This window comes from Micromys minutus (assembly GCF_963924665.1).
Source record: "Micromys minutus genome assembly, chromosome: 30".
Taxonomy (NCBI): Eukaryota; Metazoa; Chordata; class Mammalia; order Rodentia; family Muridae; genus Micromys; species Micromys minutus.
The window spans coordinates 9,173,252-9,192,015 of NC_137965.1; the positions used below are offsets into that span (position 1 = coordinate 9,173,252).

General features: G+C 37.7%; 1 protein-coding gene across 1 annotated transcript in view; it reads right to left on the reverse strand.

Annotated features, from left to right (window-relative positions):
- SHPRH (SNF2 histone linker PHD RING helicase) overlaps positions 1-18,764 on the reverse strand; it is a 61,843-nt gene that overhangs the window by 26,960 nt on the left and 16,119 nt on the right. Inside the window, exons 10-19 of the mRNA XM_080941639.1 lie at positions 17,732-17,983; positions 16,717-16,795; positions 14,475-14,638; positions 14,117-14,373; positions 12,558-12,679; positions 6,423-6,511; positions 5,235-5,327; positions 2,884-2,991; positions 1,497-1,639; positions 59-232 (exon numbers count right to left, since the gene is read on the reverse strand). Coding sequence (XP_080797765.1) covers positions 59-232; positions 1,497-1,639; positions 2,884-2,991; positions 5,235-5,327; positions 6,423-6,511; positions 12,558-12,679; positions 14,117-14,373; positions 14,475-14,638; positions 16,717-16,795; positions 17,732-17,983 — 1,481 coding nt within the window. The remainder of the gene's footprint in view (positions 1-58; positions 233-1,496; positions 1,640-2,883; positions 2,992-5,234; positions 5,328-6,422; positions 6,512-12,557; positions 12,680-14,116; positions 14,374-14,474; positions 14,639-16,716; positions 16,796-17,731; positions 17,984-18,764) is intronic.

An 18,764-nucleotide genomic window follows, 5' to 3' on the forward strand; every position in this document is an offset into this window, starting at 1 on the left:
GATCAAATGTGTCTTCCAGGAAGATGCGGAACCCTGTATAACTTCCGTAGACACCTACCAGTTGAGAGGGAGTCTAGCTGGCCGTAGGTGGCAAACTGTTGCAGACTCAATCACATCACGGGACGGCGGTCTCTCTAGCTTCTTCACAGCCTCCCTCACTAGCTTCTGGAACTTATGGAGCTCTTCCATTTGTGTTGTAAGTAAGAACTGAAGACCTCTACAGTCACGGAACCTTATTCCCATCAGCAGCACAGCACACAACACAAAGAAAGTAAGTCAGTTTCCTCAGAAAGTATGTGTCAATCACAGTGTTATGTTAAAGAAACTGTCAAACACACACTATGCTGACTTCCCTTCAGAGCGTACTCACTGGTACCTATTAGTACTCAAGATTTAATAAAATGCATTGACTGTTATAAAAGATGCCAAAGAGTTTGGTTATTCTACTCTTGGGACCTAAAATAGAGGATACTGTATCTTTCAAAAATCACAACTAGTACAGTCTAGCTTTCTAAGGCTAAATGACTACAGTCTTCTGACATTCTTTTTCTATTTAAGGAGAGTAGACTATACAGTTGAAAACAAAATTGAGAAGAAAAAAGGATGAGTCATATTGTTACAAAAATGTAATTAAGTTAGATGTAATGGCATGAGCCTTTAATCTCAGCACAGAGAGGCCAGAGGCAGAGCATGTGGCAGGTGGATCTTTGAGTTGAAAGACTGTTCTACATGAGTTCAGAATAGGGTTACTTAGAGACCCTACCTCAAACTAACAAGAGTACGTATAAAACAACAACAGCAACAAAGAACAGACCCTCAAGGCTCTAAAAGGAGAAAGTTTCAAATGGCTAACAGAAGAAAAAAAAATCTGTTTTTGACTTTATATTGAATATTTTTGATTTACTTTTTAATTTTTAAAAGAAACCATTTATTTGGTCTTACTTTTCCAGGTAAATAAAATAATATGCATGTGAACATTTAAAAGAGAAAAGAAAAAATACATTTCTTAGAAATATATAGGCATGGCTAGGAAGAAGCTTGATTCAGCCTTGTCTGAGTTTTTGTTTGATTGCTTATGGTTGTATCCATTTACAGCTACAGAAATTTAAATTTTTCTTCCTTTTTTTTATTGGATAGTTTATGTATTTACATTTCAAATGGTATTCCTTTTCCCAGTTCCCCCCTCTCACATTCCCCCTTTCCCTGATTATATGAGGATGTTCCCCCTCCCACCCACTTCCACCTCAACACCCTGGCATTCCCCTACACTGGGGAAATGAGCCTTCACAGGACCAAGGGTTTCTCCTCCTATTGATGCCAGACACTGCCATCCTCTGCTACATGTGCAGCTGGAGCCATGGGTCCCTCCATGTGTACTCTTTGTAAACCCTAGATGTTCCTAAGTACATGTAGGGACACAGAGCTGCAGATACTTCCTGATGCTGAATAATCTGAACACTTGTATACAGTGGTTTGGTTTTGTCCTGTTGTCTTACTTCTCTGACATAGAGAGCTTGTCAGTTTGTTGCTTGTAGTTACTGCTTATTTCATTTCGCACCCGCTGAACAAGTTCCTCATCAACAGAAAATTCCATTGCTCTATGAATTACATTCAGCCACCAAGGAGAATTAGAATGAATCTGGAAGAAAGGCCAAAACTGATCAATTTGTGCATATACTTAGCATTCACTGAGAAAGGAGATATAAAAAATATTGATAAATTCTGTTCCCAAAGGATTGTAACTGATAAATGTGTATATACTGTATTTATATATCTATATCACACAGAAAAACACACAAACTATGTATTGAGCCAATATCTTTTGTATTCATAACAAGAATATTCTTTTGGAATTCTCTATTCTTTGGAATACTCTAAACGAATGATAGTTTATGTAAAATTTGTATATAAAAGTTGTTTTAAAACAGTTTTACCAAAATAAAAACTAGGTCTAAAGGGCAACACACTAAAGAAAGGTTAGATCTATTCAATGAATACTGAACTAGACTCCATCCGAAGCATATCAAAGTTACAACGAGACACTAAGTGAGTCATTAATTAGGAAGCATAACATGGGGAACAGCTGATAAAAATTTGAAGTAAAAGTCTATGTATTGTGCTGTTTCCTCTTAGATTTTGCTATTGGTGTCCAAAAAACAAAACAAACAAAAAAACCAACCAACCAACCAACCAAAAAACCCCTCAGAAAGGACAAGTATGTAGTCTGTAAGAATAATACCTGTGACCCTAAATGTGGGAACATCCATTCATTGCTAAAATCAGAGAGTGATTACAGAAGTCTTTATGCCTTCTCTAAAGGACAAAGTGTTATTTATCCAACATACAAAGGAATCAACCATAATTTAAATTTAAAAGAAAACAGAATTTCAACATAGCAGATTCAACATACTAGGAAGAGACTCCATTAACTGCAGACATACTTATTATGGTAGTCTGATTTGAGATTGGCTCGCTCAAGCTATTATGTTTGAATTCTAGGTTCCAGGTTGGTAGAAATATTTGGCAAGGATTAGGACATATGGCTCCAAGGAGGTGTGTTACGCAGGCAGGTTTTGAGGTGTCAAAAGATTCCCCCATTTCTAGGACTCATTCTTTCTCTGCCTCACACATATGGATCAAGACACGAGCTCTCAGCTGTTTCAGTCTCTTTGCTTTTGCTCTGCCATCTAACCTTTGAAACCATAAGCCCAGTTAAATAATTCAATGTTTTTCGTAAATTGTCTTGGTCAAGGTGCTTTGTGAAAGCAACAGATAAGTAAGATCTGTGTTATAGAAACTCAAGTAGGTGCTAAGAATTCGAAGGAAAACAAAAAGTTCAAAGAAAACACAAATAGATCCAAAATGCTATCGGGTGACAAGTACCTTCCTCTGGAGCTCCCTGATGGACTGCTGCACAGGCTGCAAAGCTTGCTGGGCTTCAGCAACTTCTGTGTTACACTTGCTCATATAGTGTTCTCGAAGCTGCTTGGCCTGTGTGGAACGATAAAGTCAATATACACTTTCACTCGAGACCTTGATTATAATTTAGAATTATGTTTCAGGAACAATGTGGTCACTCAATATATTTAAAGTTCCTTGATTTAAACATAAAATTTCATATTATAAAAAATATTCTAGACATTCCTAAAATAAACAATGAAAAGAACAAAAATGATATGCTGAAACCACAAAATTATAAAAAGCCTAAGGATTTTCTCATTATAGGATAAAAATATTAATTCATTAATACTTCATAAGTGAGCCAAGACCCTACAGAATTACTTGTCTGATTTAGTTGTACTTTAAAGTTTACTGCCATCATTTAAAAATCACTCTTGAGTTACACAGTAATAAAGGAGTCATGACTGAACCTGTTCCTATATGTGCAAGTGCAAGTCCTAACCCTCAGTGACTGCATCTGCAGAAAAAGCCTGTAAGCTAACTAAGGCTAAAAAAGGCCATATAAGCAATGCCCTAGTGGAGTCCTTATGAGAAAAGAAATAGTAGGAATGTACAAGTGTGAATGATAGGCAAGAAGAAAACAGTAGAATCTAAAGCAAAAAGAAGAGCTTCAAGAGAAATAAACTCATAGGCTTGAGGGCATATACTTCGAGTCTGGGCGTCAACTTCTACAACTGTAAAAAATATTTATTCATTAAGCCTCCCAGCCTAGTACTGTTATGGTATTCCCAGAGGACTAATACTACCAGGAATAAAAAATTGTTAACTACTTTTTCACATTTTTAAAAGAATAATGAGCAAATAATTCATAAAAAAAAATGTGATGTACAGAGGTAGGGAGATAGCTCAGTGCTTACAGCACATGCCCAACAAGTAAGAAGACCAGAGCTCAGAACTCTAGAACTCACGTACATGCCAATGGACATGAGAGCTTGCCTTTACACATCGCCTTGGAAGGTGGAGAGGAAGGACTCCCTGAACAAAATGATTAGCATGGTGATCTCTATCAGTGAGCTGTATATTTGACTGAGAGAAACTGCCTCAAAGAATGAGACAGAGAGGTTACAGGATGATTCCTGACATCAAATCTTGGGTCTTCATTTTTATGCACATACATGTACCAACAAACGAGAACCTACATACACATATGCATGACACACACATACAGAGTTGAAAAAAATAAAGAATGCATGTGTGCGCGCGTGTGTACACACACACACACACACACACACACACACACACACACACACACACACACAAAGGTATACCCTTCAGCTTTCAAAAAAGAAAATTTTTCCATTATTTCTAACATCATAGACAAACACAGAGGATATCATACTAAATCAAACAATGGAAGCATTGAAAGATAAATGCTGCAGGACCTCAGTTAGATGTGAGATTTAAAAAGTAAAACTCACACGAATAGATTGGTGGCTGCTAGGGACTGCAGAGATAGGGTACTAGTCAAAGGGTTACACTACAATGACTAGTCACAGTATGCTACTGAAAGTAGATGTGAAATATTCTTACTGTAAAAATCAAGCTCACAGGTAATGGGGACATATAATTTATGCTGTTAGCCACTCCACTCCACAGTATCTGTGTGCATCTATAAATTTATGCATCTATAAATGTATGCAATTTTGTGAATAAAAATTTCTCATTTTAACGAATACAAAGAGTTAAGTACACTTACAAAATCCATTTTCTATCTTGCTGATTCCAATAGAAATCCTATTTTGAGGTTCAGTACACTTCAACCATATCTACTCTTTAAATTTGTCACTTTCTTCCTCTCTGATCTTAAAAAAGGCAAATATTCTGGGAAGACTTGGTATTGCAAGCTATCAGGAATTTCTATTAAAATAAGGTATACTATCATTTTCTTCAATAAGAGAAACCTCTTAGAAATGCCACTGAAAATTTTAGAGAGTTACTCTCTTAAAGGAAAGATAGAAAGGAAGAGAACATCCACAATTTTTCTGTTTTCTGAAGTATATACTCTTTATAGTCCTACCATGAAATCAAAATATTATCATTTGTTAAGCCATGTGACTTATCAGCAAACAGATTACCAGACAAACAAAATAATATGGAGTCCAACTTTCTCTGCCACTCCAAATCACCACGGCAATGTTTGGGACATTAAAATAACAGGAAAACATGGCTGGTTACATTTACTTAAACGTTATGCACTAGAAGTAGCAATTAAATGAAGTACAAAATTTGAAAAAGTAAGCTTTTATAAATACAATGAAATGAATAACAATTACCTCTTCTTCAAGTCTGCCGTCTCTCAAAGTGGGAGGTATCCCTGGGTGTTTGGCTACCAACAGCTCCATTAAGTTATGTGTCGCATGAAGTCTCTACAAATACACAAAAGATGACGCCATGATGAAATGCAGCGGACATCATAGAATCTGTGATATGGCACACAGAGCATGAATTCAAAGCTTAATTGTCAAATAGATTTTCTTTGAAAATATTTTAGTAACACCCCCCCAGAGGAAAATGAATAGAAAATGTCTTCAATGATGAAATAATTTTTTTTTCAATTAAAAATACACATTTTTTCCCCTGCAGCACTGCTATATGTTGGGGTTGGTCTGGTGCTACAATGTATCCAAATGCTGAATATTGGCCCCAGACCTGTTTGCACTCCACATGAACAGTTTCTCACATACAACAAATGTTGTATAAACTTTGTTCACCAATCTTCTATGACTGGCTACATAAATTGGAGATAGAGGTAGGTGGGGCTTTGGTTACCTGGATGGGAGTCTCAGGTAAAGCCCAGGAGAGGACAAAGAAAGAAGATGGGAAAGCAAGAGGTCTCCATTAGATGAGATGGACCAGGAGCATATGGCCCCAAGGACAGACTGAAGGAGTAGAAATAACCCAGGCAAGACTCGAACCAACAAGTAACTTGGGGAAATAGCCAGTCTAGTGTAAAGAAATAGTTTAGGGATAATCGCCCAGTAACTGTGCTAAAGCTGACTAAATAAATGAAAAGGACTATGTTTCTATTATTGGAGGGCTGGCTGGGTCATATTGAGAACTAGCAGAGTTAATTAATAGCATTAGTTGGTGCCCAAGATGGGGCCAAAAGAAGTGCCTCCTGTTGAGAAAAAGCAGCCCCCGAGTGAGACTAAAATACCAGCAATTTGGGGAGTGAGTGCAGCTGGGAAATAGTCATTATTTATTATATATTATAAATGATTATACAAATAACTCATACTATCTCCCAGTGCAGACTATAGGTCTTCATAGAGAGAACAATGTTGATTTTCAAAGTTTATTATACACACAAATCATTCAAGATAGTATTAAAAAAAAAAGAATCCCAACTTATACTTCTAGTAACTGACTCAGTTCACTGTTACCCTTTACTTTAACATTTTGAAAAACTGTTGTTTGAAACAATTTGAATATATACTGGTACTTTTTCAGGCTGCACTTACTTGAAGTGAGTCAGTTTTGAGTTTTCCTTTGTGCTCCTCAGATGAACGTAACACTTCTCTGTAGAGTTCCGCGGCCAAGGCGTACTCTCCTGCAAAGGAAGGACACAGTCACAGCCCTCCAGTGTCATCCAGTTATCTTTAGTCTAAAACGTTTTACCACGAAGTAACAATTTTAACTCGTATTATGGCTATTATTATTGATTCTTCCGTGCTGGGGATGAACTCAGGGTTTGCACATGCTGGACAGTAGCCCTACCACCAACGGCAAACCCCCAAATGTGTATCTCATCGAAGAGCCTTGCATTAGGATTATTCCAGGTTTTTTTTTTTTTAAAGGTGATTATGGTTCCTTTATTTCACAGGGTATTTTATTGCTTCAAATTATAGAGATACATTTGGAATAAAGTATACTTACAGTGACTTAAACTCATACTGAAAAATGGATTAATTAAGCTTAGAAAATAATCTCCTCTTATTAGACATAAAGTTACCAATTAGCATTCATTATGACAAAGTTATTATGACATAAAGGAGAAATTTCTGTAATCAATAGTGGTAATAAAAGGTATTCATGACACTGTGATCAATCTACATCTAACTGTCTGAAAAATAATAAACTTTTATTGATATACATATTTGTTCCTGGTATAAGGCACAAATAATTTTCAACTAAAAACATATAACTTAATCAAGAACAATAGTAATAGGTAGGCCAAACTGGGTGGGAGAAAAGACTAGGAGGCTTCATCCCCACACCAAGAACAAGAGCTACTAAGCATCGATGGGTGGAGAAATGGGCTTCCCTGGGTAAGAGTTCATCAATATCCAATACCAATAGGCAGCCTTGAGAACAAATCTATAAGTAACAGTGCACACACTAAGAACATTATATTTAAGTATGTATTTGTGTAATGCATATTTGCATGTAACAACATTTGAACCAGAGCAAGGAGAAACATACAGGAGGGTTTAGACAGAGGAAGAAAATGGTATAATTGTTATAATCTAAAAAATGACAGAAATCATTTTTAAAAGCAACACTTCAACAACCAAGAGTTGTCTGCAATGTTAGCACTAGGAGGGATGAGGACTGGGTCTTTGAAGCCAGTCAGCCCTGCAGAACAAGCTACAGGCCAGCTGGACTAAACTCCCACCTCAAGAATAAGACAAGAAAAAGCATATGCAGAAACCAGCACAAATCTTAGTAATCCTTCCACTTCTGCTCACACGCACCACCATCAGTTCGTGCTTATGCTGTGTTGTTATTTATGTGTAGCACAGAACTCACAGGAAGCACTTCAAAGAGCATCTGGTGAAGCACAGGCTGCCAAACAATGGCCTGTGAGTCAATGTGACCTTCTAGATTTTATATAATTTCTCAGTTTAGAATGCCTTTATATCTTCATTCTTTGAGTGCTGGGGATTAAAAGCAGGCTCTGTGTAAGCCAGGCATGTGAACAAACTGCCACCGAGCTACACTGTGAGCCTAGTTTAAAATTTTTTTAACAGGGGAAAGGACATCAACATATGTTTTATGACATGAGAAATTTAACTCCATAGAGTTTAACTGGAGCCCAGCTCTGCTCACTCCTGTGCTGCCCACAGCTGCTTCCACACTCACAAGCAGGACTGAGTGGTGCTAAGAGACCCTGGTCACAAAGCTGCAGAGTCCTGTCTGCTTATTATAAAGAAGGGTGATGACTCCAACGGGAAGGAGAGAAGCCATGGTCAGTGGCTAAAATAAAGCATCTGTGTTTATTGCTGTCTGTAATGTCTCAAAATTAGTACATTACAAATTAAAGTTAAAACTAAATGCCAGAAAGTTATAAAACACACACACACACACACAAAAGGCGTAAAGGTGTTGCTGTTTCTCTGCCAAGAAGGTATGTTATTCTTTCCTTAAAATACAAACTTTAAAGTTTAGTAATATTGAACATTATATTTATAACCAAAATCAGTTTTCTATATAGATATGTACATTTCTGTAAATTCTGAGTTGCCTCTCTCTTTTTTCACCTTTCTAAATTCACATATATTTACATGTATGTATGCAAATACATATATTCCCATATACATACACATAATAGAAACCATTTTAAAATACACACTTTCACAATACTGAGAACTCAGTTAATTTCTATTTGGTTCTATAAGGGAGAAATTATTTTCATAAAAATAAGTCACCTAATATAATGAGGAGTAATATTCAATTATCTTCATGCAGTGAATTCTTTGACTTTTTACACAGGATCTCCCTATTTTGCCTCAATTAACCTTGAATTCTCATTTTTCTGCTCCAACCTTTGTAGTGCTCGGACTGAAATGCCATTCAGACATATGGACATGATGAGTATCTATCTAGTCATAAAAAACAATCATTTAATAAATTCCCATTTAAAGGAAGCATTGTGGCTTAGACCATAATTTAAGCAGATGATCAGGAATGATTCATAGTATCTGGTTCATATTTATAGAAATACACTGTCTGAGGAAAACTCAAAATATGTATATGCAACAAGTTTTACAAATATAAGCCAAAGCCAAGCCTGGAAATACACATTCTCAGCCACTTGATGGCACTGGCATTTCCAGTTACTGTACTAGATTTGAGAATTCCAAACTCATTTACTTCCAAAGAGTATCTGTAGAAAGCATGGTGTTTAAACTCATAATACCATGTGTCTAAAATAACAGTCGCTAAGGGTCTGAAAGTATTCATTATACACCACACATTTCCATACTATAAGAAAGTGTTCAAAGTTCAGTCTTTACTGACTGATCCTTACACAAGCAGAGTGTAAACAGCATTAACTATGGCAGCTCTAGCTACAGCCGAGAATCTCGAACCTGCACAGAGGAGCAGTGCAGCTTGTCGGGCAGCAGCGTGGACTGCTATGCAGGAGCCTATGTATTCATCCTGCCAAAGCCTGACCCCTTGAGAACGGACAAACAAATGTTCTACCCCAGTCCTAGCACTGGAGCAGGGAAAGGAAGCAATCAGTCAGAGAGGGAGACAAGGAAAAGCTAAGGGACGAGATCCACTTACTATCTGAGCTTGTTACAACATAAAATGAAGACAGAGGCAGGTGAGATGGTACATGTCCATAACCCAGCATCAAACACAACAAATCTGCGGCAGATATTCTGAATCCCAAGGACTAGAAACACAGGCGTGTGGACCACGTCAGGCATTAGCAGTCTTGAGAAAGCAACTAAGCCATGTGAAAGTTTCATTAAGCAAAATGGAATAATATTCCAATCACCAAGAAACTGTGCAAATAAATAGTGTAGCCATGAAACTCTTAATGCATAATATAAAATGCATATAGAAAAAGATCACTTCTAACTGTAATGCTAGTGTGACTCTGGAGGCTGAGGGAAGAATACAAATTTGAGTTCAGCTAAGGCCACACAGCTAAGTTCAAGGCCTGCTTGGATTATAAAGAGAGACGACCTACCGATGGAGTTGAAAGACACCATTTCTGACAGGATGCTAGACTTTACTGACCACAGAGTATTTTGACTACATTCATTATTTACACATTTTCAAAGACAAGCATGCATATATTTTATTTGTAGTAGCTATGTAATCTACAAACTCTAATCACAATTATTCTATTCAATTAAGTTGACACTGTAAAAAGCTGGTATTAGATATGATACACATTTTCCCAATTTTTGCTTAATTCTGTCCAAGTTGGTACAAAATAAAGCTCAACTGTAAAATTCTTTACCAGAGTTGCTTGTCTATTCGGTCTTTTTTAAATGGACTATAAGACCCAGGTAATTCAAAGTTCAGATAGATCCCTAGACTACTACTAGAGAGAACGCTTATCAAAATGGTTAACAACATAGGAAATGTAAATTCATAAATACTATTACTTGAAAGAGCTTGTCCCAAAAGGAAACTTTTCTCAAAGTTGTAGGTGCCATGTTTTTGTCCTACTAATTTTGCTAATGAAACTGACATTGTAAACAAGGTTAAAAAAGTATCTGAGATCACTTCATATTATAATCCATGACATGAGAAAGATATGGTTTCCAAGCTTTAGTATTTTCCTGTTTCATACTAAAAATGACATTCTGGGGGAGGCAAAGCAAGGGCTATTCTGTATTGTGCTCTAATGGATGGACATAGATGTGCTGTGTGCCATAGGCCAGCTCAGTCATGACTGTAGAGAAGCCAAGCATCTTTCCGCCGTTAGAGCTCATCTACCCAGTTGGAATGGCTCACTCTAGTTCTCCTCAAGCATCTAGGAAAGGAAGAGACACTCTCCAGGATGGTTCTGCCATGCCAAGGAACAGATAACAAAGGCTATTTAGAGGCTTAGAATGCTCATTTTGTATTCTACAGAAACCACCTATTTTTCTGAACAAGTAATTTTCCTATGTGTGATGTACATGCATGTGTGTACAAATGTGAATGGAACCCCAATGACAGTGTCAGGTGGCTGCTGTCCTTAGGTACTGCCTACATTATTTTTGGAGACAGGGTCTTTTCACTGGCCTGGTATTCTCCTGATGTTCTCCAGGAGCTAGGCTGGATGGCCATATCTGTCTCCTCAATGCTGGGTTACAAGAGTGCACCAACAGACTGGTTCTTCTAAGCATGTTCTAAGGGATCAAACTCAGATCTTCATGATTGCAAGGCAAGGAGCTTTGCCACTCCTCCAGGCCCTTTAAATGATGTTTTAAGTTGTTATGTAAATGAGAACAGCTACAAAATGCCTCATGACTGCACATCAACGTAGACTAATACATTAGTAACTGTCATGGTGTTTGATGGTGCACAGGACTGAAGGAAATGCTATTTATCACAAGGTGGCTCCCTTCCTCTGACACTGAGAAGCAGATATCCTTTCATTAGCAAGGGCTATAAACAAAGATATGACCAGTAAACATAAATGCTTGACAATGTACAGTGCTAAGCCCAATGCATAGCTTCTTATGCACATAATCAATCCTATGGTAAAGTTTAACTTATAAATTAACATAACAGATGTAATGGAACAATTATAAACACATTTAAAAATATTTTCTGCTTCAAAATTTCCTTAATTATTGATATTCAGGACCTCACATATCTTGATATTTTGTTCTCATTCACTACTAAATACTTTGTAGCTTCTCTTTTTAAATTACCTTTTACACTGTGTTACTCTCTCCCCCAACTATGTGAAGCATTTCTAGTTAATTTTTATTGGTATCTATTTTTTAAATTGCATTATTTATTATGGGGCAGGAGGGGTGCATACACAGCACACATGAGGACAACCTGTGGGTCCTCCATCCAAAGGGTGAGAATCAGGGACTGAGCTCGTGTCATCAAACTTGGCAGGAGTCCATTCACCAGCCTGATGGCTAGTTCAATTTCACTGTAGTAATAAAACAAATACTAAAAGACTCGAGTCCTTGAATTTATTGACTTGTTTCTTACTTTAGATGTGTACTTGAAAAGAGCACACATTGCTCTGTGGCTGGGCAGTGTTCACTAAGTGCTGACTAGATCCCTTTCACCCAAGCCTTTGCTCCACAGGTTAAGCGTTGACATGGTATCTGCTTGTTCTACATTGGAAGGGGATATCAACACCTGCTATTACAATTACAGATCTGCATTTCCTCATAAGTCTATCAATTATTGTGATTATTTGGAAACTGTAGTTTTAGTTGTATATGAAAGTTGTATATGAGATTTTACTTTGCATATACCTTCTAGACCATTCTTGGCATATACTATGATATGGAAAAAAATGAATGTACAATATCAGTTTTAAAATCAATTAACAATATATCCGTGAATGTGTTACAATTTAATCATTTTTCGATTTCTAAGTTTTCTGGTTGTTTTTAATTTCTCACTATAAAAGACAAAATAAATATCTTATTGGGAAATCTTTGTTCCTGTCTTAATTTCCTAAACTTTTCCAATTTACTAAACTTCCCAAGGTAAAAACTGTTTGCTTACAGTACATACATGTACACTGATTGTTCTCAACATGTTCTGCATAAGTGCTTGCTATGCAATGGAACCCATTAAACTCACATCAGTAGTGTGTGAGAGCATCAGTCTGTAATTAACCTTCCTCAGAAAGTACTGGAAGAACCAAACATAATAAAGCAATCACCTTCTACCTTTAATGATGTGAATGCCTGCTAAGCCGTTGAGGGCACAGACTAGCTGCCGGTGGGCCTCTTCACATTCCGTTCCACATTTCTTCTGCAAAGATGTCAGCAACTCTTCCATTGTCATGGTGCTAAAAGAAAAGACAGCTTTCAAAACCAGAATTGACCCTCCAACCATTACCTCAGCAAAAAGTCAGTGTGCTGGAGAAGGGCGCAGTGCTCTAGTCTTTGCACCACACTTCAGCAGCTGTCATCTCCGCTTTTAAACATTTATTTATGAGTACATGTGTGTCTGAGTATAGTGCGTGCGTGCATGTGTGTGTGTGTGTGTGTGTGTGTGTGTGTGTGTGTGTGTGTGTGTGTGTGTATAAGAGAGAGAACGCAAAGTGTAACTGCAGGAACAGGAGTACATTGTACTGGGAACTGCATTCCGTCCTTTGGAAGAGCAGCAAGAGCTTTGAACTGCTGAACCATCTCCAGGCCCTACACTTTCAGTTCTACAGTTATGGCTTATACTCTGTTGTTACTAATCCAGCAAGTATTCTCCTATCTGATCTGCTTTCTTTTACATTTGTATTTTATTCAAAACATCCAATATGATCTATTTGAAATAGTACAAGAATAACAATGTAAGACTGGGTCTAAATAAATCACATCAGTACAAACTAATTAGACTTATTCTTTGCTGTAAATTTAATTTTCAGTTTATAAAATAAAAAATGAGATGTCCTAATAGTCAAGTCAGATGTCAATTTCACTAGAGAGATGACTTAAACCATTTTTTAACCAAAAATTATTTCTATAGCAACCTATAATCTGTAAAACTTTTATCACATTCAGCTTATATCATCATCTTTGCTATTTCTAACTGTCTATAATCTACTCAAAAGTAAGCCCCAAATATAAACATCTTTACAACTCTTTTGACAGCTAAGAGAGTTCCCAGTAATACCAGGTACTAAATGTGGACTCCCTTTTAAGGTGTAGTCTAACCCACAAACAGAATTATGGAACAGGACACAAACAATAGCTAGCACATCCCTCGTGTGGGAGACTACAAATATTATTAAGAGCAAAAAATGTGACCAGGTGTAGGGCGCCTGCCTATAACCCTAGTAGTTGGGAGGCAGAGACCAGCCTGGTTTACAGAGAGACTACTAGGCCAGCCAGGGCTACAGAGAGAAAACCTGTCTTGACAGAAAAAAAAAAAAGTACAGGTGAAAAATCCTCTTTAAACCAAAAATACAACCACAAAAACCTGTTATTACAGCTTAAATTTTAAAAGAAATGAAACTATTTTTATGATTCACAAATGAGATGAGATGAGGTTCCATAGACACAAAACCATAAAATTAAAAAAAGAGAGAGAGGGAGAGGGAGAGAGAGAGGGAGAGGGAGAGGGAGAGGGGGAGAGAGAGAGAGAGAGAGAGAGAGAGAGAGAGAGAGAGAAAATATGAGAGAATTAATAACTGCTCAAGTTTCTGAATAAAACTGAAAGTCAAAAGTGCCTAAATACTGGCCACTACTGCAACACAAATCCCACAAAAGAAGTAAGTTGATGATAAAACCTCTTCTGGAGTGGCAAGAACTCCCCACGAACAGCCTGTGGATGGCAGCAGGCCTGCCTGAGCCTCAGCAGTGGATACAGGATGGAGGAGACAGTCCTTCTGTCCAAGCTGCTCAGTTTCAGGGCCCAGTCAGAGATCTTCCTGAGCTTTACTACGGCATCCTGGCAGCACACCTCATGCTGGCGGTGATAGAAATGTCTCTCCACAGGCGAAAAATTTAGCCAGTGCATTTCTTCAGTCTGAGGTGGAATCTGGATCTGTAATGGAAAGTTGGAAACAACTTAGCCTGAAATTTAACTTTGATCCCAGCTTTGTTTCCTTATAACATTTATAGTCAGTAAAAGTTTAGCATACTGACTTGGTCAATAACATCTTTCTTTGCAGACCTCCACATTATCTTAGCAATAAAACTGTACAGGTGCTGAGGATTTTTCTTGCAGTATGGCTGATAGAGAAGTCGAATCCACCAGTGCTTGACACAATAAGGTTCAATCCCAAGAAAGACTACCAGCCCAAAAAGATCTGTAAAGGAAAAGACACAGGACACAGGGATAATAGTCTGTGGATTTGTTTTGCTTCTGCATAAGCTCACTCACAAACCCACAAAGCACACACAGAACTCAGCATGAAGTAGCATCTTGTTTGTAGCCTACTGAATGTGAACATTTTATCCCAGATCAATTTACAGTTTTGAGGATCTACTGTGCTCTACGTTCTGCTTTAATCTCTGGGATACTTAAGATGTAAGACCCATTACAAAAGCTTGCACTTTACACAAAAGCCCGATGCTATCATCAGTGAAACTTCAGTAGTTTGGCTTAAATGCATTAAAGCAAAACTTGTTAAATGAGAAAAACACGGAAAAAAAAAGTAGGTGCTAATCTCATGTGATGCAGAGAATATGCTCTGACCTAACTAATATCCCTAATGATCTTTTGTCTAACATAATTTCTAGGGAACTAGTGTAAGACAACAAAATACAGATAAAACTTACTTAGTGATCACCATCCTTAGCCACTGAACTAGAGTATAATTTTCTTTATGCTTTTATATACCATTGTGTGAAAAAATACAATAAATGCTCTCTTCTAAAGGAGTAAACATTATTTTAAATTGAAAAAAAGTTAATATTCCAAGATTCCCAGCCAGAGAAACTCCCATCATGGAGAGGGAGTTGGGAACACAATCCTGCACCGAGCCCTGGAACCATTGGCTATCATTACCTTCTGGGAAAGGGAGAGTAGACCTTGTTAAGTCAACCCCTCTCTAGTGCAAGACCACATACTCCAAATTATTTGGGAGCACAGACTGGTCTCGAAAGATTTAAACCTGGGTGGGAGAGTGAACTGGGGAAGAAATGGGAGGCAGATGAATATGATCAGAATACATTGTGTAACTCTGAAAGAACTAATAAAACGTGAAATGAACAAACTACATTACACCATTTGAAGATGCTCAATAAACATTTTAGGTTAAAATGCTTTTTAGACAGTTCCTTGCTATGTAGCTGAATCAAGTGACTCTGACAGCACACAGGAATTATGTATGCTTATCTGCAGAAACCAGACATTTATAGTCCAGCTGTTTATGTTCTACTTAACTGAGGTCCTCTAATTCTATCTTCGGGAAACAAATTAACCATCTTATTTTGTAAAGTTGCTTTTCTTATAACCTAATTTACAGAAGTTTGTGACTTAGAAATTTATCAGCACACCACACCTTGTTACTTTTCCTCATCTACCTCTTCCTTTTCTCTCTCTGAGACAACTCTGGTCTAGAGCCACAAAGTACTAGCACTGCATGCCTGCCTCCATCAATTGCTGCAGCCAAACAGCTGATATCCTAGTATATACTCTGCTGTCTGAGAAATCATTTTCTATGTTACAATGACAGCAATCTTTTGAAAAATACATTAAAAAAAGGAAATATATATTCATCTATAAGATGAATTTAAATTACTGTCTAAATCCTAATAGTTTTCAATTTTTCAAAAATTTCCCAAATTTTCAAAAATTAAAATCTATTTTTCAAAAAACTAAGGGAAGTACTTTAGTATGGTCTAACAGGTCCTTTTTGGTTTTCTCTGTATCCATCCATTCAGTTTCTGCACGCATGATTCCCCTTGCTCTTTGTTCTAGCCATGCTGACACGTATGTAAGGTCTCCTGCAGCCATATTACCCTCAAATGCTCGTTCCTCTACTTTGGAGAACTCTTTCATCTCCTATCACTCAACAGTGCTACAGATCTCAACTCAGCTGTCATTGTCTTCAGTATCCCTTCCTATCAAAGTTGACGTTCCCTCATGCTTTCCTTTCTTCTCAGATTTTCAACCTTCTTTGGAACTCAGATTGAATTGAGACGTTTATCTGTACTGTGGAATGGGTACACTACTTGGCCAATTTAAAGCAATGGGAGTCCACACTATGTATCTGTCCTCATGACTACAAACTGAAGCATCACCCAAGTTCCATTTACAAGTTAATTGCTTTAACCTATTAAGAGCAAACTCTAAGTAAAAATACATTAAAATGAAGATTTTGACAAAAATTAAGCATAGCAGTATTTTTCAAGTATGGTGACTGTGGAAAGCCTGCATTACCTTCCAGTCCTCTCTGCACTGGAGTGCCACTGATGCACCACCGATTGATCCCGCTCAAACGCTGGGCCATTTCTGCAGCCTAATCAAAGAAAAATATGAACTGAAACAAAACACAGAAATCAAGTATGTGTTTTCTCATGAAAATGGCCCACCAGAGCCCATTTCAGGTAAGATATGTCTGCTTTCACTTGTGAGTTTTCACACTCACTGATGAATATCATACTCAATAAGCCATTATCCAACACAGTGGTTCTCATTAGTAGGAACTCAGCATGAGCTACACAGAAATGCAGGGGTAGTTATAAGCATGTAGAGAAGGGAAAATTTCCTGAATGAATCCATTCCCATCACCACTCTGTACTATACTATAGAGGTGAGTGTTTGTGCTATGAGATATTATTTATCAAATCAGTTCAGGTTACAGGCTGGTCACTGGAAACATAATAAAGATAAATAATGGGACTTAGGAGATTGCTCAGTCAGTAAAGTACTCACTAGAACCTGAAGTTGGAACCTCAGTAGCGAAGTAAGAAGAAACACTTAAATCCTAGCACTGGGAAACAAAGACAGGGGAATCACTGTGTCTAGCAAGCCGACCAGTCTAGCTAGCTAAGTCAGTAAGTTCCAGGTCTAGTGAGAGACCATCTTAAACAATAGGTGGAGAAGGAAGGCCTGAGATATACATCCATACAGAGATAGCTATAATAAAATTCAACACATAAGGGTCACTTTCTTTAGCCATTTGCTACAAGCTGATGGAGAACACGATAAGCCTTCAAATTAAGTGAAATAATTTAAATGTCCCTAAGTATAGTTTGCTTTGAACTGTGTCATCACACACTGATATCCAAGTATTTCATAAGCATCAGAGAATCAGAATAAATTTAAAGGACTATGTAGTTGAAACACAAGAGTGTTTAGCAACAAATGCTCCAACACTATCAGTACTGTGGGTTAACTGAACCATTCATGGTCTTCCTTCCTCTGCACTCAAAAATGGTCCAGAGACTCTTACTTTTACTGTAGGACATTCGACCATCTGTGCTTCATCAAGACAGATCCTCCACCATTCCACTGCTACCAGGGGGCTGGGAATGGCCATATAGCGCTTCTGGTTCCTCAGGCGACGCCCGTCTTCACTATTGCTATGTGGGATGTCAACATAGTTTAATTCTGAACGAAGAACGTCATAGGTAATGATAACTATATCTTGTTCTGCCAAAAAATGAGGCTGTAAGAAGCCATCTTTCTTCACTCCTTGGTAAACCTGGGAAATAAGCAGCACCAAGAGTTATTACAAAAAACCTTGGCAGAGGCCAGAGAAATAATCATTTATTTGAATTCCTATTGAACCGAGCCCTTTCTAAATTTGCTTTTGGCTACACATACTGTAGACAGATTGCACAACTGTCTGGAGAAAGGTCATGTTTTAGTGTAAGAGCCAAGTGACAGAAACAAGGTGAACAGAAATATCCCGGGGCAACTGTGACAGCACTGGTGGAATGACCAATCATGCAACTGACAGTCAACTCAGGAGCTCCTGTCTCAGTTAAGCTTTGAGACAAATGCTTAGGGCTCTTCCAACTGGAAAAAGGGAAAGGATGTGAGCAGGTTGGTAGATGAACTGAGCAAGGGTGTGAGAATCCAGAGACATGGGAAACAGAACAATCACTGCTGTCCTTCATGAGGTGTCCTTCCTGTCTCATACTCTACGGGACACTTTCTCTAAACTTCAACAGACATACTGTTAAGTGCTATTTCTTTCTCACACAGAGGAAACAGTGACCTGCACAGAATTGAAGGAGCTAAAACTAAAATGCGTATCCACACAGCAGAGAGCTGCTAAATGGAAAAAACTGTGTTTAATTTATTGTTACAGTCTTTATGCACACGTCAGTGGCTGGCTATGGAAAAACCACACCATTTGACTATTTGCATAGGAGTAAGAAGGAAGGCAGCCAACAGAACAACCAATGATTGAGCATAGCTCATGGAAAATGTCAAAGACCAAATAAATATTGAATTATTCTAATGAGGTACCTGAGGCT